This window comes from Rousettus aegyptiacus, unplaced genomic scaffold (genome assembly GCF_014176215.1).
Source record: "Rousettus aegyptiacus isolate mRouAeg1 unplaced genomic scaffold, mRouAeg1.p scaffold_m13_p_1, whole genome shotgun sequence".
Classification (NCBI taxonomy): domain Eukaryota; kingdom Metazoa; phylum Chordata; class Mammalia; order Chiroptera; family Pteropodidae; genus Rousettus; species Rousettus aegyptiacus.
Genome location: NW_023416284.1, coordinates 161590968 through 161617984, shown reverse-complemented (window position 1 = coordinate 161617984; position 27017 = coordinate 161590968). Strand labels below are relative to the sequence as shown.

The 27017-nt window shown below is 37.6% G+C and overlaps 1 protein-coding gene across 6 annotated transcripts; it reads left to right on the top strand.

The window, feature by feature from the left end:
• The first annotated feature begins 1229 nt into the window (after positions 1-1229).
• On the top strand, positions 1230-25370 carry SLC18B1 (solute carrier family 18 member B1). 6 transcript variants are annotated; one of them, XM_016124653.2, is made up of 14 exons: positions 1230-1432; positions 2595-2734; positions 8393-8488; positions 8828-8901; positions 9986-10133; positions 13197-13353; positions 16590-16726; positions 18704-18805; positions 20079-20170; positions 21673-21768; positions 23424-23498; positions 24181-24254; positions 24372-24421; positions 24623-25370. In XM_016124653.2, exons 1-14 carry the CDS (start codon positions 1390-1392, stop codon positions 24677-24679), a joined length of 1341 nt encoding a protein of 446 aa, XP_015980139.2. In that variant the 5' UTR covers positions 1230-1389; the 3' UTR covers positions 24680-25370. The 6 variants fall into 6 exon arrangements, with proteins under 6 accessions (XP_015980139.2, XP_015980140.2, XP_015980137.1 ...); XM_016124654.2 differs by having other exon boundaries at positions 24620-25370; XM_016124651.2 differs by having other exon boundaries at positions 24181-24274.
• The last annotated feature ends 1647 nt before the right edge of the window (positions 25371-27017 follow it).

The window sequence follows — 27017 nt, the reverse complement described above, 5'->3', positions numbered from 1 at the left end:
ATGTAAACAACAACGAAAAAAAAAATTAAGAAAAATTCTCCTCTATGGTTTGATGTTAGATGGGCGAGAGAACGTAGAGTAAAATGAGATTGCAGAAGCTTACATGGGTTCTTAGATCATAAAGATTCTGGGAGGTCTCTTAAAGGCTACACCTTCTGTTTAGAGTGGCTGTTAGTCTCTCCTGACCTACCCAGATTTTTTTACACTATCTTCAAGACCCAAGAGAACATCACTACCTCAAGAAACCAACCTGAATTCATTTAGCCAAAGTAAACAGTTCTTCCAATATATTATAGAGCTCATTGCGCTAGAATAAATTGTTAATTGGAGTCTGTTTTATCTTCTTGAAGGAGGTATGTGCTACTTGAGGGCAGAGGCCAGATGGCGCTCATTCATCTTTAAAGTCACAACGGTGGTAACTCAATAATAGTCTTTTGTTTCATCTTGGCCCCAAATCAAGAATTTCCTCGTCTGCAAACTTTAACCCTTCCCAAACAATAAGGGGAAGATAAGTGAAGTCTCGTGTGTATGTGCGCGTGCGCGCCAGAATATTGAGGGTGAGAGTAAGGTAAGACCCATCACGTTCACATACCAAGCATTTCACGCACCTTAATTCCAGTGGTCGCAGCCACTCTACAAAATAGGCATTGTAATCCCAGTTGCACAGATGGAGAAAGTGACCTTGCCACACAGTCACAAACAGCTAGCAAACGCCCTGGATTAAAACTCAAGCACCTGCCTCCAGAGATCTTATTCTCAGCCACTCCGCCGTGCTTCCTCAACATTTCTATAATGATTTTTTTCTAATAACGGGTGCTTCACATCAGTAAATTCGTTTCCAGTGTATTAATGTCTGGCTTCAGGGATTACAACACCACATCACATACCCACTGCGAAAAATAACCCACTCTTAAAAAGAATCGGCATGAGCCTGATTTTCTAATTCACATCTTTCAGTTTAGGTACCGTCTACCTTTTGTGTTCACACATGCTTCTTTTCTTACTTTTAATGGGAATAAATTTTACTCATTTTACTAAACTGAATGGAATATAGACTCATCCTTTCCATTTTCACTTTAATTTTTCCTCATACAGAGTGAAAAAGTACATCATATCCGAGGAGGTGCATTATAATAGCGTGTGTCTTAAGTAAAAGGAAATATAAATAAACGGTCCTGCTCCACCCCCGGCCCGCCTCCGGCCCGCCTCCCCGAGCGCGGAGTCTTCGGAGGCTGCGGCGAGCCCCTAGCGGAGTGCCGCCGGCGCGGATCCGGGATGCCAGGGCCTGGCTGAGCAGTCTCCGCTCTTCCACTTGTCCTCTCGTCCCAAGTGGAGTCCAGTCGAGAACTTGGACCCGCGAGCAGCAGCACTGGAGCCCGCGCACTGAGCATGGACGCGGCAGGGGAGCCCGAGGCCCCACGCTCACCTGGAGGTGACCGAGAGCGGCGCTGCCTGACGCTCCTGGGTGGTTTGGGCCCAGTGTCGTTACCGACGATTGAATTAGCTTTAGCTTGGTTTGTTTCCGAGACATTCGAAAAAGCTGGGACCTGAAGGTGGCGTTCGACTTCGCGTTTCTCTCCTCTCTGGAAGAGGTTAAAGTTCGAGGATTGGGATGGTGTAATATCTATAATGACTTTCTTCTCTAGCTCTGGTGTTAAGTACTGTGTGTATTAGAATGTATTTAAATAAGTATGCCTTTAGACAACGGAAAGCCTTACGTTTCGAGCTCCCACTGTTGTCGCTCCCTTTTTAACTTTCAGTTCCCTTCCTCATCTATTCCAAAATTTTACGTTCTTAACAGTTACTCATGTTGCACAGATTTTCCCCCCTGTACTGCTATGACAGATTCTGAAACATAGAGCAAACTAACATGTTTTTCTTACTTAAATTTCTTTTTTGCTCCAAACCATTTAATTTGAAAATGGCCGATAGATTTGCTGGATGTTTGAAACTGAGTAATTGACTTGATGTCTCTAAGTTAAATGAAAATTTAGCCCTGGCGATAAGTATTAAATTAATGGATGCAAAAGAACAGCAATTTGTGTAAAAAATACATGACTTTATGGATTTGTGGGACTCGTCTTTCCAGGAGCATACTATTGTTTTAATTTGCCAATTGGATACTGTAGTTTGTTTTCTTCTACTTCACTCAGCTTCAGTACTGCCCTTGGATGCTTAATAAACTGCCAACATGACGTCCTGGAAACGTCATTAGTTCATATAACAGATGAAGCTGGTAACTGGGGAAATTAAATTATACATACCCTTTGGAGACCACCATGTTCCCTCATTCTTCTTGAAGGAATTTATTAAAGCTGAAAGAAGTAGGCCTTATAGTGGAGACAAAACAGATCAGATGGTTTGATAAATTCTGCACTGAAATTCTAATAGGGAATAGAATGTAAATGAAAGTGATATGTTTTCAAATTGGCAGTGGTGTACAAAGACTGTGTCACATTTGATTGTGTTATGTGAACATAGCCTTCAGTTCATCGGATTATCTTCAGAGTACATTGTCTATGCACAGAAGTGACATTTGTGTACTTGATCAGTAGTTTCAATTACATGCTTGTAATAGTATGTTTGCGTTTAAGGTGATGATCCTCCAGAGAATGCAGGAAAGACACCCAACTGGCTTTCAAGAGAACAGCTTTTTGTACTGATATCGGCAGCTTCCATTAATTTAGGTTCTATGTTGTACTTTTCTATTCTTGGACCCTTTTTCCCCAAAGAGGTAAGACATTTTTATATCCTTGTGAATTCTTAACTTTTAAATAGCCTTTTGAATTATTTCATTTTACAATATGTAAAATATAAAGATCTGAATATAGTAAAGATGATATATAGAACATTAGCAAACTGAAGACTTCTTACAAAATATTTGATACCAGAAAAAAGAAAATCCAGTCAGAACATCATCTTAGGAGGTAATTCACCTAAATATAATTGATCTTCCAAAGATTACTTTGCTTACCATGTAATTTCATTAATCTTTACTTGGTTTCTGCAACTGGCAAAAAAAAAAAAAAAGTCCACACTGAATAACTGAGATTTTAATGGTATTGCAAAAGGGTTGTGTTAAGACAGTAACCCTGTTTCTTAGATTTTGGGTTTATTGATATTTTGAATTAGGAAACCATGGTTCACTGAAATCTTTTTTCTGACTTGAATTCTTGTGGAATCTAGAAGCAACGTTGGTGCCAAGGAGGAATTCTGCTTAATATTGACTGGTTCTTCCTAATCATAGACTTCGATATGGTGTTAGAATCTATAGATAATGGCACAGACTCAAAGGGAATAACCCCTAGAGAATCTACCTGGAATCTGGAGATTGATAGGATATAGTAGGAAAGGAATGGTACTGGCTTGGCTGAATATCATTTGCCTATGTGTTTTATACTTCATGTTCTTTGCCAAAGCCTCAACTTAGTCAGTGCACTGGCCCTTCTCAGCCCTCTAACTGCTTTGGTAAAAATCTGTGTGCCACAAAAGACGATAAAAATTATTCTCTGCTGAAGAACAATACGGCTTTATACCCATACAATGCTGTTTAGTTTTCAGTGTACTTTTCCACACATTTATCCCAGTTGGTCTCTGCAGCTACTCCATAAGATAGGCATAGTAATGAGAAGCCAACTCAGAAGTTAAGTGACTGGTGCAATCCAGTTCTGTTGACTGAATGAGGATAGGGGGTAAAGGACTTCTCACTCTAGAGTATGCTAGGCTTTGGATGCTAGGGAAGAAAAAAAAGATTAGGAAAATGTCCCTCTCGTGTCTGTCATCCTTTAAGAAAAGGATAACCAAAATGTTATGGGACTCTAGAGGAAGGAATGGTGGAGGTTGGGAGTGTTGAGGGAGGGAAGGAGAAGAAGGGGTGGTTCAGAGAGGGACTTCACAGGATAAATCTAAGTGGATCTTGAGAAACGGTCTTCCCCAAGGTGACCAGCAGAGGCAGTAGTGTTCTAGGAAACAGCTTGAGATAGTCACAAGATTAGCAAAGTAAATAACTAGTTATTGGAGAGCAGCAGACAAACAAGTGTGGCCTTGGCCTGGGATAGAGTGAGGTTTCAAAGGAGCAAGAGGATCTGGGGAGACAGGTTGGAGCTAGAATGCAAGAGTCCTCACATGCGAGGCAGAGATTTATTCAATGAGAAGTCATCAGAGTGTTTGAGCAAGACATCCTAATGTGAAGCAGGATCCATGTTCCAAAAGTGGTATCCAGCTGCTACTGTGGTATGTGGTTCTAGGACATCCTAAGTCACCATTCTATGTCCATAGTGAATGTGAGAACGTGCACTAGATGGAAACTGTCATGGCAGCAGTGATTGTGTAAACTTTGCAAGTCTGTCTTCATTGATAAAATGGGGCCGGCTAAAAATACATCCCTTATTTAATTGTTGTTAGCTAACATATAAAACAGTACTTAATGGAGATTCTGGCACATAGCAAGGACCCAATAAATGTTAGTTGCTGTAACCCTTATATATTTTCTGCCAGATTCTCAAATTACATACTTAGATCTATCAAGCCAAGAACATGAATACTATAACTTGACCAATCAATGTTCTTCTACCTCTTAATTGACTCTTTTGATAATACCTTCCCTTTGAGGTACCTGTTCTAGTTTGCTAGGGTTGTCATAAAGTACCACACACTGGGTGGCTTAAACAGCAGAAATGTGATGTCTTGCAATTCTGGAGGCTGGATGTCTGGATCAAGGTGACAGCAGTGTTGGTTCCCTCTGAGGGCTGTGAGGAAAGGATCAATTCCAGGCCTCCCTCCTTCATGTTTTGGCCTACATGTAGCACAACATTTTGCTAGGATGCCATTAAAGGTATCTCTTACAATGAGATCTCTCTTGTCTCCTCACCATTATCTCATGTGGTTATTAGCAATGGAAGGGGAATGGCTAATTCTGAATACCATAGAATTATGGACTTAAATCCTGCCTAAGTTACTACATTACTGTAGTACTGTAGGTTCAATGTCTCCACCGCTGCCACCAGATACTTAAGGACTGAATTTTAGGGAGGTACTTTTTAGAGTAAAGGGGGTCTTCCTGAAGTTTACCTGAGAATAATAGAGTTCACGTCTCCGGTTTCCTGTGGCGTTATGAGAAATATAGGGTTTATTTAAAGAAACATAGTCTGACATGAAAAGAACACTTTTGAAAAAGGCAAAGATTGAGTGATGATGGTAACTTTACATGTACAGCAACAATGTAAAATTTTATCTTAAATTGTGGTTAGGGAGAAAAGGTGAAGAAATGTGATTATGGCTGTTGTAGAGAATGGATTTCGAGGGGTGTAGGAGTGTGTGTGCTTGCACATGCATTTCCATATTAAGAGTAAAGTTATTTGCAAAATAGCGGAAGCTCTGGTGAAAGGATGATTCTAAATTGGATCTTCCAACCATCAATATTCACTTCTGGCTCCTGGTACAATGCCTGGTACATAGAAGGTGCTCAATAAATGTCTGTTGTCTGCCTGAGAAGACAGAGAATCGTGTAGTTCAGGTTTACACTTCATAGTGTACATATTCTATCCTATCTTAAAGAAATTAAACTCATTTTAACTCCTTAAAATGGCTATAGCTACAATATGATGTAAGGACCTACATTTCCAGGGTCTAAAAATGTTTTCCGGACCTTCTATTTTCGTACATGAATTCAGTTATATACCACCACTAATAATAGCATTCAGAGTTCAAAAGAAGTAGATTTAAAATAAATACCCTATTGTCTGTGGCAACTTTAGGAACATGCTGATAGAATAGGCAGCCAACATTAAGAGGTATAGTTGATGGATGATAAACTACTCTAAGTGTTTAAGGAGAACATAGAATGCTGAGGGAGGCATCTTTTATCTCTGTTGATGTCGGAAAAGAAAAATTTGGCTTCTTTAAACTGTCAGGTGGTATGTACTAATATTAGAAACAGAGAACTGGACCGAATGGGCATTGGCATGACTCATGTCAAATCAAGTAACTTCCTGTTCTTGAGTTTTTGACCAGCAAAGTGTTTTTTTGTTTTTCGTGGAGTTTGATCCTATAACTAAATGTGATACTAAGTAGGAAAACTCTTCCTCCTGTGTGTTTTTTCTTTACTCTCACACTACTACCATACTCACTTTGACACCAGATGTGTGGAGTTTTTTACTCCATGCAAAGCCATTCTCTGTGTCACAGCTCTCCTCTAGCAAATGGGGGTGATGGGGCTGAAGATTCATGGTTTGTTCTTTCTGGTGGTCAGCTCCCATCCAAGAGCCCACCCAGAGTCACTTAATTAGAACAAAAGACATTCCTATTGCCCAGGAAATTTCAAGGGACTTAGGAGCTCGGCGTGAGGAACCAGGGTCAAAAACCAAATATTAGAACAGAAGATGCTCCTGTTGTTCTTATCAATTACAAGGGTTTTAGAAGCTCTGTGCCAGGAACCAGGGGCAGAGACCAATACATTTCCTGTTATCTCACAGATATCATAAAGGAGGCAAGTCAAGATCAGCAGTTTTCTAGGTTTCGTGGGTGAAGTAGAGCTCAAATTTCCTCAGCCAAGACTTTTAGCTTTTGTTTGTACTGTGAGACTCTCTTATACTGACTTTTTACCAGCTAAAGCTGACTTTTTTTTTTTGATTCGGGCTTTATTGAAGTATAATTAATTTACAAAATATTCCACACATTTAGTACGTCCATCTTTCTGAGTTTGGTTTGGACATATGCATATATACCTGTGACATCATCATCACAATGAAGATACTAAACATAGTATCCATCACCTACAAAAATTCTCTTGTTCTTTTGTGAGATTTTTTTTCTTTTTCTTTTTCCTTTTCTTCCTCTCTTTTTGAGGTAACAATACAACATGAGCCCATCTTTTTAACAGAAACTTTTACACCCAATTCTCCACTTTCCCCTCCCAGAAGCCCTTGATAACCATTTTATTTTCTGCTTCTGAATTCGACTATTTTGGATACATCATATAAGTGGAATTGTGTAGTACTTTTTATTCTGAGTCTGGCTTATTTCACTTAGCATAATTTCCTCAAGGTTCATCCATGTTATTGCAAATGCTAAAGTTTTCTTTTTAAAAAATGAGTAATATTCCACTGTATGCATATACCACATTTTCTTTATCCGTCCGTCTGTCAATAGGTAGATATCTGGTTGTTTTTATATCTTACCTATTGTGAATAATACTGCAGTGAACATGGAGCTACATATCTCTTTGAGACACTGCTTTCAACTCTCTTCGATATATACTCAGAAGCGAAATTGCCGATAGTTCTATTTTTGATATTTTGAGGACTCTTCTGTTTTCTGTAGTGGTTACAACATTCTACATTCCTACCAACTACATTCCAGTTTCTTCGTATCCTCACCAACACTTATCTTTTTTTTTTTTCAGTAATAGCCATTCTAACAGGTATTAGATGGTATCTTATTGTGATTTCAATCTGCATTTTCCTGATGGTTAGTGACCTTGAGCACCTTTTCATATACTTGGTGCCCATGTGTATGTCTTCTTTGAAGAAATGTTTATTCAAGTCCTTTGCCCACTTTTTAATCAGGTTCTTCGTGGGGGATTTTTTGTTTTGTTTTGTTATTGAGTTGTAGGAGATTCTTATATTTTGGATATTAACGTCTTATCTAATTGATGATTTCCAAATATTTTCTCCCACTGTATAGGTTGTCTTTTCACTCTGTTGGTTGTTTCTTTTGCTTTAAAGAAGCTTTTTGGTAGTTCATTTTTCTACTTTTGGTTTTATTTTGAGTTGATTTTGTGAATGGTATAAAACAGGGGCTCAATCCAATCCTTTTTTATATGGATATCCAGTTTTCCCAATACCATTTCCTAAAGAGACTGTCTTTTCCCTATCACGTGTCCTTCGCACTCTTGTAGAAGATCAGTTGACCATATGAATGTGGGTTTATATCTGGGCTGTCTTCTGTTCCATTGATCTATCTGTTTGTCTTTATGCTGGGACCATACTATTTTAATTATTACAGTTTTATAATTCACTTTTGAAATCGGGAACTGTGATATCTCCAACTTTGTTCTTCTTTCTCAAGATCATAAAGCTAATAATTTTGTTTAACACAGTGGAACCATCAATTTTATTAGGCTCAGGGATAACCACATATAAAACAACAGTTATATTTCGAAAATATAACAATTCTTTATAAGCATGGTAAGTAAATTATTTCCATGTCAAAGGCTAAGTTTTAGTATAGTTTCCCTTACTTCCCCATCATGTTTATTTTCTAATGATAATTTTTAAGATTGCTAGACAGATAAAGGTTACAAGAAGACAGTTCTCTGATCTAATAGCTTCATTTTTCCATGTTGATGCTAATTTGTCTTTCAAACTCTGTTTCCTTTTCAATTTCTTTAAAGGCTGAAAAGAAAGGAGCCAGCAGTACAGTTATTGGTATGATCTTTGGATGTTACTCTTTGTTTGTATTGCTGTCATCTTTGGTATTTGGAAAATATGTAAGTATTAAAGTTCATATGTACATTTTAATTTTTAAAAATTACATAATGAGTTATTCTAATTTACTAGTCTAAAATTTCCATTGATACTGAAATAACCATCATTATATTTTATGAATTGCGCCACTATTGACAGTTCCATTCTTAAAGTAGATTGATTATTAAATTTTTTTTATGTTTGTAAGAAACATATGTTTTTATTCTATTAAGAAATTATTATTGCATTAACCGCTTATGTCTTCTCTAAATCATGTATTTCCTAATACAGTGGATTTGTTTATGTCAATGTAGACTTGTAGCGATTATCAATTTACCACTCTTCTTTGACATTTATTATAGCTTGTACATATTGGAGCAAAATTTATGTTTGTAGCAGGAATGTTTGTCGCAGGAGGAGTTACAGTTCTCTTTGGGTAAGCTATGTTCTGATATGTTTGGAAGGTTCGGTTTAAAATGTTAATGGATTCCTTATATTAGTACCACTGATTGTCTGTTTAGTGCTAGGCGTGTGACTAATGGTGAAGAGAGTTGGGTGATGTAGAAAATAGGACAAATGACACTGATCTTAAGAGCCTTCAGGGAATGACTAATAAGCTGGCTACTGAATCTGTTTATTAGGACTCTTGTGACTGTGAGTGACAGAAGTTTAACTCAGTTTTCTGAGTCACAGAAGCGTTTTGGCTTAAGCAAGAAAGTGAATTTCTTACCTAGAGAAGCAACTGAAGAACATCAGGATACATGTGTTAAGATGCTCGTTTGCTTCATCAGAAGTTTCTGGTTTTGTTTTCCTCTTCTATCCTTTGTTCTTGGATAAACTTTCCCCTCAAGGGAGCAAGATGGCCCTTAGCAGCTCCTGTAGGAAGAAAATGCCACTTTCATAGTAGTTTCTAGTGAAGTCACAGAACGTAGAGCCCCACTGGCCTGATCTTTGTGGAAGACCCTGTCCCTGTATCAAGGTCACTGTAGCCCAGGGGAAGGGAATGCTCAGCCAGGTCTGAGTCATGTGCTCACTTCTGAGCTTGGCAGAAGTGCCGTTTCAAGAAACAGGGAAAATAAGTGCCAGAAGCAAAATAGCTATGAACATTCTTAAGCATAGAGTCCTTAAACCAACAGTGTAGTGGCAAATAGTATGAAAGCGCTTACACAAGTTCTTGGGGTTTGAGTCCCACCATGGCGTGGGATGGGGCTGAAACTAAGCGATCTTCTGGATAGGTTGTTGTCAGAGTGATTCCACGTATTGCAAAAGGCCTGCGAAGTATTATCAGTTATCAGCAGAAAAGGGCAATTAAGTTCTTATTATGATTCAAATTATCAGAAAAAGAGAGAATTTTCTTCTCCTCAATGTATAACAAAGCAACTTTTTAAAAAATTGATATTCTAAAGGTATTTATTCTAATAACTATGAGTGAGGTACTACTTGTTTCAGTGAGTACAGTTAAAAAGTAAAAAAAAATTAAAACCAACTTTGCATTTGAGAATTGTCTCATTCTCTTTTAGTGTCTTGGACCAAGTTCCAGAAGGACCGATATTTATTGCTATGTGTTTTCTAGTGAGAGCGGCAGATGCAATAAGCTTTACTGCAGCAGTAACTGCATCTTCTTCTATCCTTACAAAGGCTTTTCCAAATAATGTGGCCACAGTATTGGTATGTATTTCATAAATTTTTTTCTATTTTCCTTTTAATGTCAGCTAAAATATTTGTTTTACCTTCCAAGTTAAAGCTGGGGTCCATTCTACTAACCTTGCTCTTTTCTACAGTCTATGTTTGTGACCTTTGACCTGAATTTGTACTTCCAGCAACAAACTGTCAATAATTGTACCGTTAGTCTCACTTAGGTTTCTTCTTGGGCTTAGAATCCGCCAAATGGGCAGTTTCACAGGTAAATGTGGTCCAAGCCAAATACTCTTTATACCACTTTAAAAAAAAAAAAAAAAAAAAAACCTCCCAAGTAGTATTTTGCTGTCTCTCTGTAGCCTAGATGCCTGGATTGGGGCTTGGCTGCCTGAAGTGCTCCTAAACTTTAGAAAAGAGTTATCTTTAATGACCAAACATTGATTTTATACTAGAGTCCTTCCTTGACTTTTCCCAGATTCATTTGAGGTCATCTGGAAGTCCACAACTGCTTCTGTGCTGTCTGTCTATGGAGTGCACGCTTCTCTTGCCATAAAAGCCCTTCTGTAAAGGCTTACAATTCTGTAAGCAGGTGACTTGGGCCCATCAGAGAGAGCCTCTCTTAAAAAGGCCGGAGGGCGAGTCCTGGGCCCTGCACATAGCATGAAGGGGTGGGGCAAACTGGGGAGCAAAGCCCCATCCAAACGAGCAGCTGTGTTCCAGAAGGAGATTCCCACGTGTAACATGAACCCAGGATGGACAGACCTTCTGAGTTTCTATCTAGACCCTGGTAGAATGTATTGATGTACATTCTTATGTGTTGCCTAGGTGCCTAGACATGTGGTATTAGCGACATACCAGATTCCTGTCCCAACTCTTGGCTACTGCCTCTTTGACCCCAGGAAGGCTTTCCCATAGCTCTTTCTTTGGACCCATGCATCCTTGAAAGAACTTCTGGATAGCCCACCAAATGTTACCTCAAAGCATGTAATTGTCTTCTAGACCTCAGGTCTAATCAGTTTAGTATCAAGTGCGCCCTCATTTACCCAACTAATACTATAGTTTGAAAGTTTTGACCATCAAATAAACTATTCGCAGTGTAGATAGGTAGTCTTCCCACTTTTTATTAAGCCTATTTATAGCTCAGTAGGCACATTTTAGATTACATAGCCATTTGGTGTGCAGTGGTTGTCATTGTGAAAGGTATACTGTTTATATTTCTCAGACACATATTTATCAAAAAGGATTCAGAAGATTAGTCCGTTGACATGCTTTATAAACAAGGTTTGTGGCTATACATGTTTGGAGCGTACATATGCCGTCTAGTTCATCATTATGTATTAAGGCTCTGAGAAATTCTGTAATAGAAGTACTTTATTTAATAAATGTTCCACAACTGAATTTGACTATAGAACCACTTTTTAACTCTTAAAGAACTAGTGTTCATTGGAACACTCTGGAAAGTGCTACCCAAGAAATATCTATTATGATGATCAATACTATAATCCAATAGTCCATTGGATTTTCTGATCAGCAGGGGAAACCAGTATTGGCATACCAAGTTCCTATATAAAATTGCAGCCAAAAGATAACAAAGTTAACATGATAGTTAATCTGGATGATCTTACCATGATTAAGTGTAGAATTCTTATATTCCTTATAAAACATTCAGAGTTATTATTGGACTAGTTTTGTATCTTCTGTGAAGGCTGAGGGTACAAGGCTGCAAATCATAGGTCTCTGTTTAAAGCCCCTAAACTAGGTTGATTTAAAATGGTGTATTTCTGTAAGAGTTCTGTAATAGTAAACTATTTTTTCCAAAGTGCTATTTTGTTTTAATTTTAACAAAAAGAGAATTTTATATGCTACAAAATTCAAAAGTTACAAAAGGAAATATAGGATATAGTAAATATGTTCCATATGTTACAGTTCCTCACCCTTCATAGACACAACTGTTGTCCAGACACCTAGTCCAGCGTCGCTCTCTCAGAGAAGGCAACAGATATTATATGTTCCTTCTGGAGTGATTCCATGTATTTATGTACACACACACACACACACACACACACACACACAGCATGATTCCCTCCATTTTATTCACACTAATGGTGGTATAGTCTACGAACTGTTCAGAATCGTGCTGGTTATGGTAACAATGAAATCACCTTGGAGATCTTTCTGTACCTGTACATAAAAAGTTTCTTACTCTGCTTCTCTTTGTACTTCACTAGTTTATTTAACTTGATGAATATTTAGATTTTTACATCTTTTGCTATGGCAAGCAGTGCAACAGATGTAAGCCTATACATGTACTATGTCACATCTTTATGGTTATACCTTGTCACATCATTATGGATATGTAATTTTTTTCTCCCAGAAGTAGCATTCTTGGTCAGAGAATGAGTACATTTGTAATAATCGATCGGCAAGATCGCCCTCCAGTGTTCACTCACCAGCCATGTACGAGAGTGCTTCTCTCTTCACATCCTTGGCAGTATAGAGAGTTTCATAGGTGATAGGTAAACATAGGTCTTTTGTGCTTTAAATGTTAATTTCGTTTAAAAGTGACAGCGAGCTCGTTTTTACATAACTAAGAGTTCTGTATTTAAATTTATTTATCAACAGCCTATTTATAGCATTTGCCCGTTTTTCTATTAGGTACTTCGTTTTTTTTCCCTCATTAATCAATAGTACCTCTCTTGATATAGTTGGGAAATTAATCCTTTGTCAGTATTTTCCCTCTAGTCTTCATTCATCTTTTGTTGTTTTGCAATGCGTAGTTTTTCCTATTTTCACATAAGTGTATTAATCTTTTCTGTGTGTGTTTTGAGTCTTTGTGTCATAATTAGAAAACCTTTCTAACCATAAAGTTTAAAAACAAAACAAAAAAAGCCTCTCACATTTTATTTTTCCAGTACTTTTATAATTTCAATATGTATGTATGTTTAAATTTTGGATCCATCTTGGGCTTGTGTGTGAGTGTATAGATAGAAATTGTGAGGTAGACAGAATTTTTTTTAGATAGTGCCCATTAAATATTTGTTAGTTTTTCAAACACAATGTGTTAACTCAATTTTTTTGTTTTCCCATTTTTAGGGAAGTCTTGAGACTTTTTCTGGACTGGGACTAGTGCTAGGACCTCCTATAGGTGGCTTCTTGTATCAATCCTTTGGCTATGAGATGCCTTTTATTATTCTCGGATGCATAATTTTGCTGATGGTACCACTCAATATGTGTATTTTACCCAACTATGGTAAGACTCCATTTATTACTCATTGTTAAAACCTTAGGCTATATAAGATGGGAGAGCAACGTCACGCTTTCCTTCCCAGTGGCCTTTGCAGCTGTCTGTGCAACATGGCGCAGTGCAGGGACACAGGCCACCTCGGGCAGTAATGGGAGTCATCCTGGTTTCAAAGCTTCATGCCCCGTAGGAGTTCACTTATCCTGTAACAAAGCCATGGGCACAACTGCCAGAGTCTCCACGAGGGACATACTGGGTACAAGTAAGCATGCTCAGGGAGGCACAAATACCTCACCAGGTATTTATTTATGACTCGGTTATAGTTCCTTCTGTACAGATGAAATTTGCCAGGCAAGGGTCATCTTTTTTATGAGCAAGATTATCTAGTAACATAGCGTTTTACCTTTACCAAATTATACGGAAACAGGGCTAGAGAATTAGCTGGAGAGGAGAGAGTTAAAAAATGTTGCTAGAGAGGCACCACCATCCTGAAACACACAGTGGGTGCCTGTCCTTTTTCTTCACCAAGAACACCTTAACAGGGATGGTTCTGTATTCCAGCATGCTGGGCTGTGTTCAGACTTGGTTCACAGATGAACATTTGCCTGATAAACTAAGAAACTGACACCAGCTCAGATTCTCATACTGCAGGGGAAAGAGTTTTGTTAACCGTTTACCACACTGTAGAAGAAAAAAAAAAAAAGACTTTGCCTACTAATTAATGGTAGGACATGGTATTGAGAACATCTGTGATTAGATGCTGGACTGACCGCAGCATCTCTTATTCCTTGAGTCCCAGCCTCTCCTCATTTTCTCCCCTTAATCTCACATCTTTGGTATCTTTTTCAGCCCCCTCTAATCGCCACCAGCCTAGTTGCTTAGTACTTGTTTCTCTTCATTCCTGTTACTCCTCAATTAAAATTTTCCTGCATATTCATTGAACTTAGCAAAATCCCAGCTAGCTATGTTATTATGAACAAAATGGTTTGACAAACTTGAAATTTATGTACAGAAGGAGTTATAGTTAGATTGAGTGGAAAAAAAAAACAGGTGTAAAAAAGCTCTAAGATTACTAATGTAAGGCTATAAATATAGATTTAAGTGTTGCCATTAAGGAGTTTTTTAAATTATTGTTTTAGGAGAGCTTATAGATAGAAGTTAGAAAATTAAATCAGTTATTTTGACAATATTGGCAGAATTTTTGTTCTACTCCATTTATTTACTTCCTTCTAGACCCATGGACAATGTGGCTTTAACTTCTGTGGCTAAGTCATCTTTAGTCCCTTCCTCCATCCTTTATATCTGCTCACTTAAGTCCCCTCTTCTGTACTGCTCAAAAGAAATATTTCTAAAACACAGTAATGGACATGTTAGTCCTCTTATGAAAACCCCTAAATCTATGAAACATGAGCTTTATCCAGAAAGCCATTAGGAGCTATTGTTAGATCTCAGCAGGAGAGTCACATGAGCTGGAATATTTCCCCCTCCCACTCTACCGAACTCTTACACATCCTTCAAAAATTAATTTATATTACCTCTTTGGGGAAGTTTTTCTAAACCTTCTCCATTAATGCTGAGTAAGTGGAACTGCAGTGCTCAGTATTTTTCCTTGCCCCCACACTCAAAGGGTACCCCACTCCTTTCCTCATTTACCCATCTCTACCAGGAGCTTTCTTTGGCAGGCATTATTAAGCAGGGAGTCATCCCTCTCTAAGAAGAATATGTCAGGATTGGAGGGAGCAGAGAGAGTACTGGAGTAGCTTGGAAAAGCCTCCCAGGTGATTCTGACATGTGTCTCTAAGCAGATATTACTCTAAGTTTTCATTACCTGAGTTTCTTCAACAGCTTAGATTCATGTGTTTGTTTTCACGGACATTCATATATGTTATTTTGGTAACCCTTTTTCACACTTTGATTTTAGAAAAGGGGACCATTTACACCATAATAGCTTGTCTTATACCATAAATGCATAGTACCTTTTATATGCACAAGAAGTGTAACAGGTTAAAGTTGATCTTTCATAATATATACCTTAAAGGTGACTAATAAACATCTTTAACATACCGTTTAAAATCCACGTGTCTCCCTGTTGGCACTACCACACTCAGCCACACGATGGTGCTTGTCATCTTTCTAAGTCTGACTACAAGCTGTCCTGGTAGTTGAGCATCCTGGGCTGTGCTCAGATTTAGTTCACTGTTAAATATTTGGCTGACAATTAAGAAACTAACACCATGGTTTACTTTATGGCTCATATCCTGACAAAGTCTAAATGTAGCACTTCAAATGGTTGGATAGTTGAACCATTTTTTGTGCTGTTTTGTACTTCGTCCATGCTGTATCATTATTCAGTAATGAACCGCAGTGGATGATATTGGAGAAATGAGGATAAACAAGTGCTGATTGTGGTTCTCAAAGAGCTTCCTCATCCAGACTTAGCCAACATCACCTCAGGCCTGGATCACTGCAACTTCCTCCTAAGTGGTCCTCTGTTTCCCTTCTCCACGAGACTACGGAGAGGTTGCCTTAAACCACAAATCTGATTTATCTAATTTTCACTCCTCATTTGAAATCTCTAGTGATTTCTCAAGCTTCTTAGCATATTATACAAAGTCCTGCACCGTCTTATCCCTACATTTTTCTGCAGTACAATCTTCCCCCCATTCTGTAGATGTCCCCTGCCCCAAGTTGGGGGAATGGTAGGAAGGAAGGTTAGTGCTCAACTCAACTGACCTTAAATGCTAAATATAATTTACACAAGATTCAGTAGCACCTCTACATTCAGTGTTTTCTTTGCTGGCAGGGAAAAATTGTCTTTTTTTTTTTTTTTTTGATTAACTCAAATTCTTCCTTAGCACGTACACATTGTTCCTTGATAAAGCTTCTGGCTTTTCCCATGCGCCAAATTAAACTTTACATGTTCTTTATGCCATCTGGGGGAAAGCCTCACTTGCTGCTAGGTTATAACCTATAACCTAAGACCCCTTCTTCTCCTCACACCCAGATTCTAGTTGATTCTTTTTGAATTTGAGACATTATTTTTGAGAAAACTAAATGTGGCCTCTAGGTTTGAGTAACTTATATGCAAATATAGATAATATGTAATTTTAGGCAAACTCAGAGGTATAGTTATTTTATTCCTAGGTAAAGATGGCCTTATCAGTTTTACTTTTCAAAATAGGTTAAATTATAAAGTTAAGTGATTTGAATTACTTTAATATTTTTTCTTCATTTTTGCCCCAAAGAGTCTGATCCTGGTGAACACTCGTTCTGGAAACTCATCACTTTACCCAAGGTCGCCCTCATAGCCTTCGTCATCAACGCACTCAGTTCGTGTTTAGGCTTCCTTGATCCTACCCTGTCTCTCTTTGTTTTGGAGAAGGTAAGTAGCCTGATTGCCAAGGGGCTCTGCGTTGTAGAAGGTGGACATAGTTACTTGCTCTCGGACCCTGTTTTGTGGAAAGCTCTCTGAGAGGCTGCGAGGAGGAGGCAGAGTGAGAACTGTACCACTAGGTAGCCTGTACCTTCGTCTGTGATATCCCTGTAATGAGGGATTTGATTCAGTGTAAGTCAAGGAAACCTTTCACTACGTGGCCCCAACATTGAGCTCCAGTCATCATAGGCTGAGCTCGAGTCATGATAGGTCTAACTTGCATATCATCCTACCTGTTTAACAAGGATAGTTTTCCTCTGTTCATTTGAATTCCAGTGGAGAACTTGGGGAACTCAGCGGCTCATTTAATGTGAGGTGTCCTACTTCTCTAACAGATCCCCTCCGAGTCCATGTACTTCATAGACTAATGCATATGATTGAATGACTATAGATTATATTCATCAGGTATGGAGAGAGGAACCAAGAGCCTCTCCATTTTTTTTAGTGCTGAAAAATAAATAATGAATTCTGTAAGTTTGATATCATAGAAATTTATTCTTAGAAGTTCTTTAAAAAGATTATTAATAATACAATAGAGTATATTACTAAGTCTGATAGTGAATTATTTTGAAGAATTAATATGTCTATAAAGGCAGAAATCTATCAGTTGCAGCCCACACTGACTTTATGTTAGGCACTAGAATTCAAAAAGCACAGTTACCAGAAACACAGCCCCTTCAAGTCATTACAGTGTTGGGTATGTGAACTACCCAAAAAGATAAACTTGGAGACTGTAGTTTTAATGTGTGGTGCTAGGTTTAGAGAATAATAGAATATCATTATTCTCTTATCATTAAAATGCTTAAGCAGTAAGCGTTCAGGATGTAACACATGAGAAAAATACTTTATATTTATGGTGACACATTCTGTTCACATCAATAGCATGTCTCTTGAATGATCATTTTTTTCTGTCCATAAGGAGTTGTGTCTAAACGATGGAAAAAATTTGAACCATTCTCTAGTAAACCCAAGTTGCTCATGTCTATCTTATAAGAAATCTTTAGAAATGTATTTTCCTATTTTTCTATCCATTTTTTTTTTTTTGATTCTGTTGTCCTTCTGATTTCTTATCAGTTGTTTGAATTGGCAATTTGCTTTCCAGTCATTGGTTGCCCAGCCTTTTAGGGTGAGAAGGTACCACCCCTTGTCCCCTAGTAGTAAAATCAGAACAGGACATATCTAACTTGTGAAAGGACTAATTTTTAGCATGAGTTAATATTTGTCATTAATGTTGTTAAAACATACTGACTCATAAATAAATCCTATAGATTTAATTTAAAAAATTAATTTAATTTAAAAAATTAATCATGTAACCACAAAAAAGGCATTTATATCATGTTGGTAGTAGTAGCAGTATCAGAGTTATATGGTGGCTTACTGCTTTAAAAGCCTTTTAAAATGTGTTATATCATCAAGTTCCTTGATTAGATGTTAGTATCCCTTGGGTATGGATAGAATAGATAGTATCAGCAGTGGTTTTTATACCAGTGCGTGCAGTCTGTGAACAGTCGGCATCACCTGGTAGCTTGTTAGAAATGCACATTTGCGGGCCCCGTCGCAGACTTTTTGAATCAGAAAATCTAGGGCTAGTTTCCAAGAACCTCTTTTAACAAGTTCTCCAGGTAATTTTTATGCACAGAAGTGTTTGCAAAGTGTCAGTTTACATGTAAAACACTGTAATTCATAAAAGCAAAATTATGTCAAGTGCTACCAAGTGAAAAATCTAGGACTTCTGACCTCTGGTTAGATTGTTTCCCCTCATAGAGAAAAATTAATCCATTTACAAAAGTAAGTCAAAAATTAGGAAAGGTGCTGAATGTTATTAGTAGACTCGTGGTAAATAACAGCTGAAGAAATAGTAGACGAAAGGTTTTTATTTAAAAAATGACTTAACTGTGTAACTTTAATCCAAGATTTTTTTCACAGTTTAATTTACCAGCTGGATATGTGGGACTCGTATTCCTGGGTTTGGCCTTGTCCTACGCCATTTCTTCACCACTCTTTGGTCTACTAAGTGATAAAATGCCAGTATGTACACTTAATTTATATTTAAGAAATGCTTTTGTATGTTTAGACCTGTGGTTTTCCATCTGTACCTCTAGAACTCCAGAGGTCCATTCATTAGAATTTACATGTTTTTATTTTTATTTCAGCTTTATTAGAATTGACATATATATATTTTTTTCATTTCAGCTTTAATTGACAAAATTGTCAGATATTTAAAGTGTACAGTACCATGTCCATCACTTCACCTACTTATCTTTTTTGAGGGGAGGGAGTAAGAACATTTAAGTTCTAATATAGTCATTTTTTTTTTTTTTTTTTTTTGAGCTGATGGAGAGGTTCCAGTGACTTCCAACCTGCTATCACCCTGAACATATTTACTTTTAGTTGCTTCTTTGGGAAAAGAGGAATCTTATGTTAAAACTTGAAAACCTACTGGATCAAACGTTCTAAAGGAAAAAGATTCCTTGATGCAAAATCATGGGTTGATTTTAATAATTAGGGCAGAATCCCGGAGGTAGTTAGGATGTGATCAGATTGAGAGGAGATAATTTAGTTTTTCTGTGGGAGTGAAAGGGTTGACCATGTATTGTGAATTGGTTATCCCATAGCCATCGTGCCAGAAAAGCCCTTCTATTCTCCTTTAACGAAGTCTAAGCCATTTAGTCCAGATGACTAATATACAGAATGAGTTCTAACAACCAAGGTTCAGGCTTCTACGGCTTTAGCACTTATTTTTTGCATTTCCCCTCTGAAGATTTGAATATATTTTTATCAAGACCTAAATTTTATGGAGATTACTAAGTAATCCAGGTGACAAAAAGTAAGTGTTTTAAATAGTATATGAAACTGGGTTTTAAGGCGTAGTCTCGTATAACTGAGCCGCTATGGTATACTTATCATTTTTAGCCTGCATTCAAGTTATTTATAAGGAATAATGTTATTGGGTACTTTTTTTTGATAATGTGAATTTTCTAGGAGTTTTACCTACTAAGGGGTTCCTGCCAGTGACTGCTTTTTAATATTATTATATTTGAAATAGTCCATCTTGTGCAAAATCTGCAGTCCACTGCCTTTCTAAGGAAGTCTCGCCTTTTGTACACTCCCTGTCTCGGGGTATGTTGTCCCAGCTTTTGTATTTACCATCAGCTTTTTTCTCTTAAATATAAACTTTTGTTTTATTCAGTGTATTTAGATTTTTTTTTAATATCATGACTTTTGTTCATTACTGTTTTTGTTTTTTTATTCTTTGATTATGGAGGGTTCTAAGAGTTTCTTTGGTCTCTTTCTTTACCAGCATCTAAGGAAATGGTTTCTGGTTTTTGGAAACTTAATCACAGCAGGGTGCTACATACTGTTAGGACCTGTCCCATTCTTGCACATTAAAAGGTAATTTTTTACTTCTGTATTTTTAGCTGAATAGCATTAGGAATTTTTTTTTTAAAAAATTTTGTTGTAATGCTGATATGGCTTAGTATTTTGAGCCTTATTATGGCAATAATTACTTGACGTAGGACTATATTGAATTGTTTTAGACTGGCAGTATTTTACCTTACTAGAAGCTAGCAGTGGTACAAGCAAACAGGAATGCATAAGATCTTGGAAGTTCAGTGTCAAATGAGAAATATGCTTATTCTCCCTTTGTGTTTCCATTGCATGCTTGCTTATACTTTATTTTTAAAATAACATTTGTTGCCACTTGCCTTTAGTTGATAGTTCTTAGAATATATTTTTGTTTTTGTACTCCTATTCCTTAAGGCAGGGACCAAATCTTTTATTTTATTTTTTCCTATATCATTCTTAGTATATAGTAACTGCTCATTAAAGCTTGTTTAATATAATATAAAGTGAGCTTCTTAGACTTTTTCAGGTACTTCTGGAATAAAGCATGATATGGAATGAGCAAGGATTTCAGAGTCCTTCAGTTTTGGGGTTATATCCTGGCTTTGCCATTTACGAGATATGTGAACTTGGGCAAATCACTTAACCTCCAAAGCCTTAGTTTTTTTTTATCTACAAAAAAGTCAGTAATAGTACTGTCGAAATAACTTTCTAGGCTCAAGAAGCTGTTCCTGCCTGGGGTGCCATGTCAGCAAACCAAAGCTTAGATAACTTTTCTGTCCCAATAAATGCAGTCTGTCTAGTCAGCCAATCCCCAAATGCCAAACTAACTCTGGGCCTTCTCACCCCGAACGGGCTTGACCGTGTAGACCTAGCCAATCAGATTTTTTTCCTTTTTTTTTTCTTTGTTCTTTATTCTTTATCCTATGAAAGTTTCCTGCCTTCCGCCCCATTTTGCAGTTTTCCAAAAGGAGATCGTCCACTTCATAAAGTGTTAAATAAAGTTTGTTTTTATGACCTAAATTGTCTTCTTTAATCATTTTGGAAAAGTATTTATATCACAGGGATGCTGCAAGTATTCAATGGGGTAATGGATGTTGAGTAACTGGTATAGTGCCCCACATGGCACAAATATTAGTTTCTTGTTATTTTACTACTTTCTTTCTATCCCATTTTCCAAACAATTGAATTTCAAAGCTGAGCAGTTGAAGAAACAAAGTTAACATTGGTATTATCACCAGTTTTGAAAAGATAAGTTTTGTATGGTGATAAGAAGGCCCTGTTGACTCTAGGTGCATGTTAACATGTGACCAAAGACATTGAGATATCAGAATGAATTGACCCTGGTTCCCCCCCCCTCCCCCCAATGTAAAGAGCTAAATAGAGGATGCTATCACTAAATGAAATGGGATCAGATGCAAATGAGGATGAGATTAGCCCTGGAATCTATGAAAGGAACTTCTCTGGGATCCTATGTGCCTTCTTTAGCATGAAGCTTTGTGTCATTTAAAATGCTATTTCTTTTTTTTTCCTCCAAAACTCTTTTTCAGTCAGCTTTGGCTGCTGGTACTGGTATTAGTCGTGAATGGCATCTCTTCTGGAATGAGTGTAATTCCAACTTTCCCGGAGATTCTCAGTTGTGCATAGTAAGTTATTTCCATTGCTTGAAGAGCTGTATTTTGAATACCAGCGAGCATCACAGGCTTGCTTGAATTTCTCAATTTTGTAGGATGTTACGTATTTTTTCACAATACTAAATTGTCATGATTTCATGCCACACACCATTGTGATATAAGTAGTATATGCAATAATATGATGATGTAAATGATAATATATACTAATATTAATATAATAATAGGTAAAATAGGTTGTGGATAGAGGCTTAGTGGTTTATGCCTCTGTACAGATAGACTTCTAAAAAGCCAAAGCAAAACGGAAAAGCCTCAGTACTGTTCCTTTCTTATGGAGGAGGTCCATGCAGGAACATAGAGTGGCCAGGTAAAGTGATTCTAGTTCCAGTGTTGGGGGGATTTTGCCACGCTACCAAGCTGTTCTCTCACACCAGATGGATGTCCTACGGTACAACTCAACTCTGACACTGCCAACACAGATACCATCAGATTTCACAGGTTAAGAGCTCAGTCTCACAAGACTACCCTTATTTTAGATGCCAATCACAAGTCTAGGTTGTCACCTATACTCCTGACCGACTGGCTACATATCAAAGGTTTCCATGACCCCTTCCTTGGGGTTGACCGATTTGTTAGAACAGCTCAGTGAACTTAGGAAACCAGTTTACGCACTAGAATATGGTTTATTAAGAAGGATAATAAAGGGTATGCATGAACAGCCAGATGAAGAGATAAGATAGGGTGCAGTCCTGAACAAAGGAGCTTCTGTCCTTGTGGAATTTTTGGGCTTTGCATGGTGGCACATGCAAGTGTTCCGGTTCACCAACCAGGAAGCTCTCTGAACCCCGTCCTTGTGGGTTTTTATGGAGACTTCATTACATAGGCATGGTTGATTAGATCATTGTCCAGTGGCAATTGATTTAACCTCCAGTCTCTCTCCCAGGACGGGGGCAGTGTGTGTGTGTATGTGGAGGGGTGGGGTGTGGGATGTGTGACTGAAAGTTTCAATCTTCTAATCACATGAGTGGCTCTCCCAGAAACCAACCCACATCTTTAAGGTGTTTTTCAAAGGTCCCTTCATTACTATAACAAAAGACTTATTGTTTTCATCAGGAGATTCTAAGGGTTTTAGGAGCTCTTTGCCAGAAATGGGGACTAAGACCAAATATTTATTTCTTATAAATCACAATAGCACACCAGACATTTGTTACTTGGCCATCAGTCTTTTGTTTGGTACGCATGGTGATGAACGCAAAGTGAACTTAAGGGAGTTCATTTCTCCCTGATCTTCAAGGAGAATATTGGAAATTAGGCTGTGTCGATTCAGCAGCTCTCACAGGAGTAAGGAGCTGCCCCTGTATTTTCTAAAAGTTGCCCATTGTTCTCTTTACATGTTGATCTTATTTTAAAGATTTCTTTATTAATTAATATATTTTGCAGAGCATTTAGTGCTAATGGATCATGATTCTTAATATCGTATCATATATGCACCAAAATTATTTTTAGAAAACCATGAGATTAACATCGGCATGAAAATTCTTCAAATTAGATTAGCTTTTTATCTTAGAAATGGAGTTCTTGTTGTTACTTTTGTCCAGATTATCCTTGGTTTGTTTTATCTGTCATGCATAGTTCCCTTTTAACACAGATACACTCTTGTCTCTCTGCAGTGAAAATGGGTTTGAAGAAGGATTAAGTACGTTGGCGCTTGTGTCAGGTCTCTTTAGTGCAATGTGGTCAGTTGGGTGAGTAGCCGTTAAATTCCATTCACACATGAAACATGGAAAATACTATCCCCTTTATACAATGAAAAAATTGAGACATTGAGACAAATGAGTTGCATGAAGGCACATAATTCATTTAGAGTGGAACCAGTGTTTTAACCCACCCTCTGACTCCAATATCATTGGTTGTATCAGCAGTTTTGATATTTAATCAAAATGGCCCTATATACTTTGTCCTATAAAAATAATATTTTTAAGTTCCTTTGTCAGGAGTGTATCTCAGTTTTTAAAATTTATTCATTTCTTTATTTCTCACTTTCTACTATACCAGAGAGATAACTAGACTGGCAATGTAGATATCATCAGTAAATATATACTAAATTATCATTTTTAATATAAATACTGAGAAGAGTAGAAAGAATAAAGATTCTTCCGAATTCCTGTCATCCTTTTTTATTTTCCTATAAGGCACCTACTTTTCAGAAGCAGTTATCATTTTACAATTGCTATAAAGCATCATCATTATCAGGTAGAATTATTTTCTTATACCCAATGCTATGTCCAGGAATTGCTTTTTTTCTTTAGCATTTTTTTCTTTAGTTCCATTTTAATGAAATATATGACTAGGGGATCATGCAGCCTTTAAAAAGGAACTTATTTTTTTGCACTTCCTAATACCGTTTTTTTTTTTTCTTTTCATTAGTGCTTTTATAGGACCAATACTAGGTGGATTTCTGTATGAGAAAATTGGTTTTGAATGGGCAGCAGCTATACAAGGTCTGTGGGCTCTGACAAGTGTGAGTAATCAGCCTTTTATTTTCATATTTTTTTATGTTTGTGGAGAAACATGATTTGGAGAATTGACATTGACCATTATCTTTAATTGTGTTTAAGGGATTAGCGATGGGCTTATTTTATCTGTTGGAGTACTCAAGGAAAAGAAGGTATGGTCAACTCTTGATCTTTTTTCTTCCTTTAAAACTCAGCCTGTGGGAATGAAAAAGAAGGACCACTTTACTTTTCTTCTTCCAGTCAGCAGATTTCTGAGCCTCAGGATGTGGTAGACACATTTAAGGAGGTAGTTGGTTACTTAGTTTTTTAATGTGAGAAATTTTGAGGTTCTTTTTTTCTTTTCTTCAAAGTAGATCAAAAGTTCAAAAGAATCTTGGCACAGAGGAGGAACGAACTGCTCTCTTGCCTGATGAAATCTAACCTCAAGAATCTTGGACTGATATAGGATTGGGAGATAATGCTCCTGGCCTTGAATATTAAAGCTGGAAAGTTTGAAAAGTTTTCTTAATTTTGTGCACAGAACTTCATGTGTCCATGTGTTTTTGGGTGACCTGTGTGGGGCTGTACTTACTGTCATTCTGCAAAGCTGGCCTGCGGAACCAGCCATATTTGAAGCATTAAGTATGAGAAGAGTAGTTGAAAATCAGCAGAGGTTTGTGTTTTTAGGTGACCAAACTGAGCCTTGGAGATGTTATTGACTCAAGGTCTCCTGTTTCCTCTGTTTACTTTTTATTCTAAATGCACTGATTCTGTGCATGTACCTTTTTATATTAACAAGGAAAGAAATTATATGCTTAAGGGAAGCTTAAGGGAAGTTGATATGGTTATAATATAAAGATAATATAAAGATAACTCATATGTAGAACAATGACTATGAAATCAGTTTTTAAAAGATATGCATTATCTGTATCTGAGATTTTTGTTCTCGTTTAAAGGCAAAATTCCTGTCTACCATGCAAAAACTAACATTTCCTGACCCTCGGCTCTTCTGAAAATTTTGTTTGTATGAAAAGTATAAGAATAACATTATTGAGACTTTTATTTTTGTAACATACTTTCAGTTATGATCCAGACTAATAAACAATACTTGGCATAACATTATTTATTTCCCTTAATGTCTCTTTCAGTTTTGTTTTTGTTTTTGTTCTTTAAACATATTCCTAGTTGATGTCTCCATTCCTAGAACAGGTGACCCCACAAAAATGCTTGTTGTATGATAGGGAAGGGGTTCCTCCTACTTCATGTAAAATCCATGCTGTTATTTAAAATAAGAGAACCTCTCTTTAGCAACTCTCATACCTTCTGATCCACTTTTGTGGCATAGTAGCCATATTTATTTTTGTAGTAGAAGAAATAGTTTTATCTATTTACACATTCAGAAATATTATTGAATGCCTTCTCTGAACTGACACTATGATAGGTGCTATCTTTGACCAAAATAAACATAATCTCTGCCTTTATATAACTTATATTTCAGAGCAAGGGCTAAACAATAGATACATACCAGAATCTCCAATTATCTTAGATGCGAGGAAGGAACACAACATGGTTATGTGAGAGTAACTGGTGGGTTGATTAGGTGTGGGGTTCTAATTTAGACAAGTCTTCTCCTTGGAGGTGGGACTTTTGAACTGAGACCTGAAGCAGAAGAGTGAGGCAGTCATCCTGAGGGGAAAGCAGACTATAGTATATGCAAAAGAGCTTGACGTGGTCAAAGATGAGACCATGGCCCGCACATCTGGAATACAGTAAACAGAGGAGGTTGGGGAAGTGGGGAGGGGCCAGCTTTTAGCTAAGGATGCAGAATTTGATTCATTTTCAAGAAAGTCATGGTGTCTGCATGTGGATGTGAGTGGGGATGGTGCTTAAGCTAGGTTGGAGGGAGATCTTTGGAAGCTGTGAGAGAAACATTAATGTTTGGATGTGTTTGGAAGTGGAACAAACAGGACTTGCTGGTGTGGATGGAGAAGGGAAGAGGAATTTAGGGAAACTAGGTTTTGGCATGAGGGTGTGAGTGGGTGGCAGTTCCTTTTAGTGAGATGGGGAGGCATAGGAGCAAAACAGATCCTGAAGGGGCAGGTTAAACCATGAAGTACTGCTTTCCCATCACTAGAATGAAAAAAAAAAAGTGAAAGATGACAAAACCAAGGCTGGGGATGATGGAGGGCAACTGGAAGTCCGACCGTTTGGAAGACTGGCATTAATTGCCAAAGTCGAATATTCACAAATCCCATGCACTCCTCATTCTTCTCCACATAAGTCCCTTCATCATGAGACCTCCAATGCGTGGTCTAGTACACGGGAGCACAAGTGGCCTGTCAACCCTCCCCTGCTTCCCAGAGCAGCACCGGGAAGGAGTGTGACCCCGGCCTGCTGCACTCGTGTGGAGTGCAGAACAGGTCCAGGCCTCGGCCGCCCTAGCCCCGCTTCCGCACTTTTCCTCCCTGGGGGCTGGCTTTTGCAGGCTACCCCTTCTGGGCCCAGTGATTGGAGGATATGCTGAGTACCTGTGGGCCAAGGCCACTATTGAAGCACTGCATGGATAAAGAAGTTATGGTTCATGTATACAATGGAATATTACTCAACCATAAAAAATGAAATCCTACCATTTACAATGACATGGATAGACATAGAGGTTATTATTCTGAGTGAAATAAGTCAGATAAAGATAAATACCATATGATTTTACGTATGTGTGGAATCTAAGGAACAAAAAGAATAAAATCGAAAACAACCAAATATAGAGAA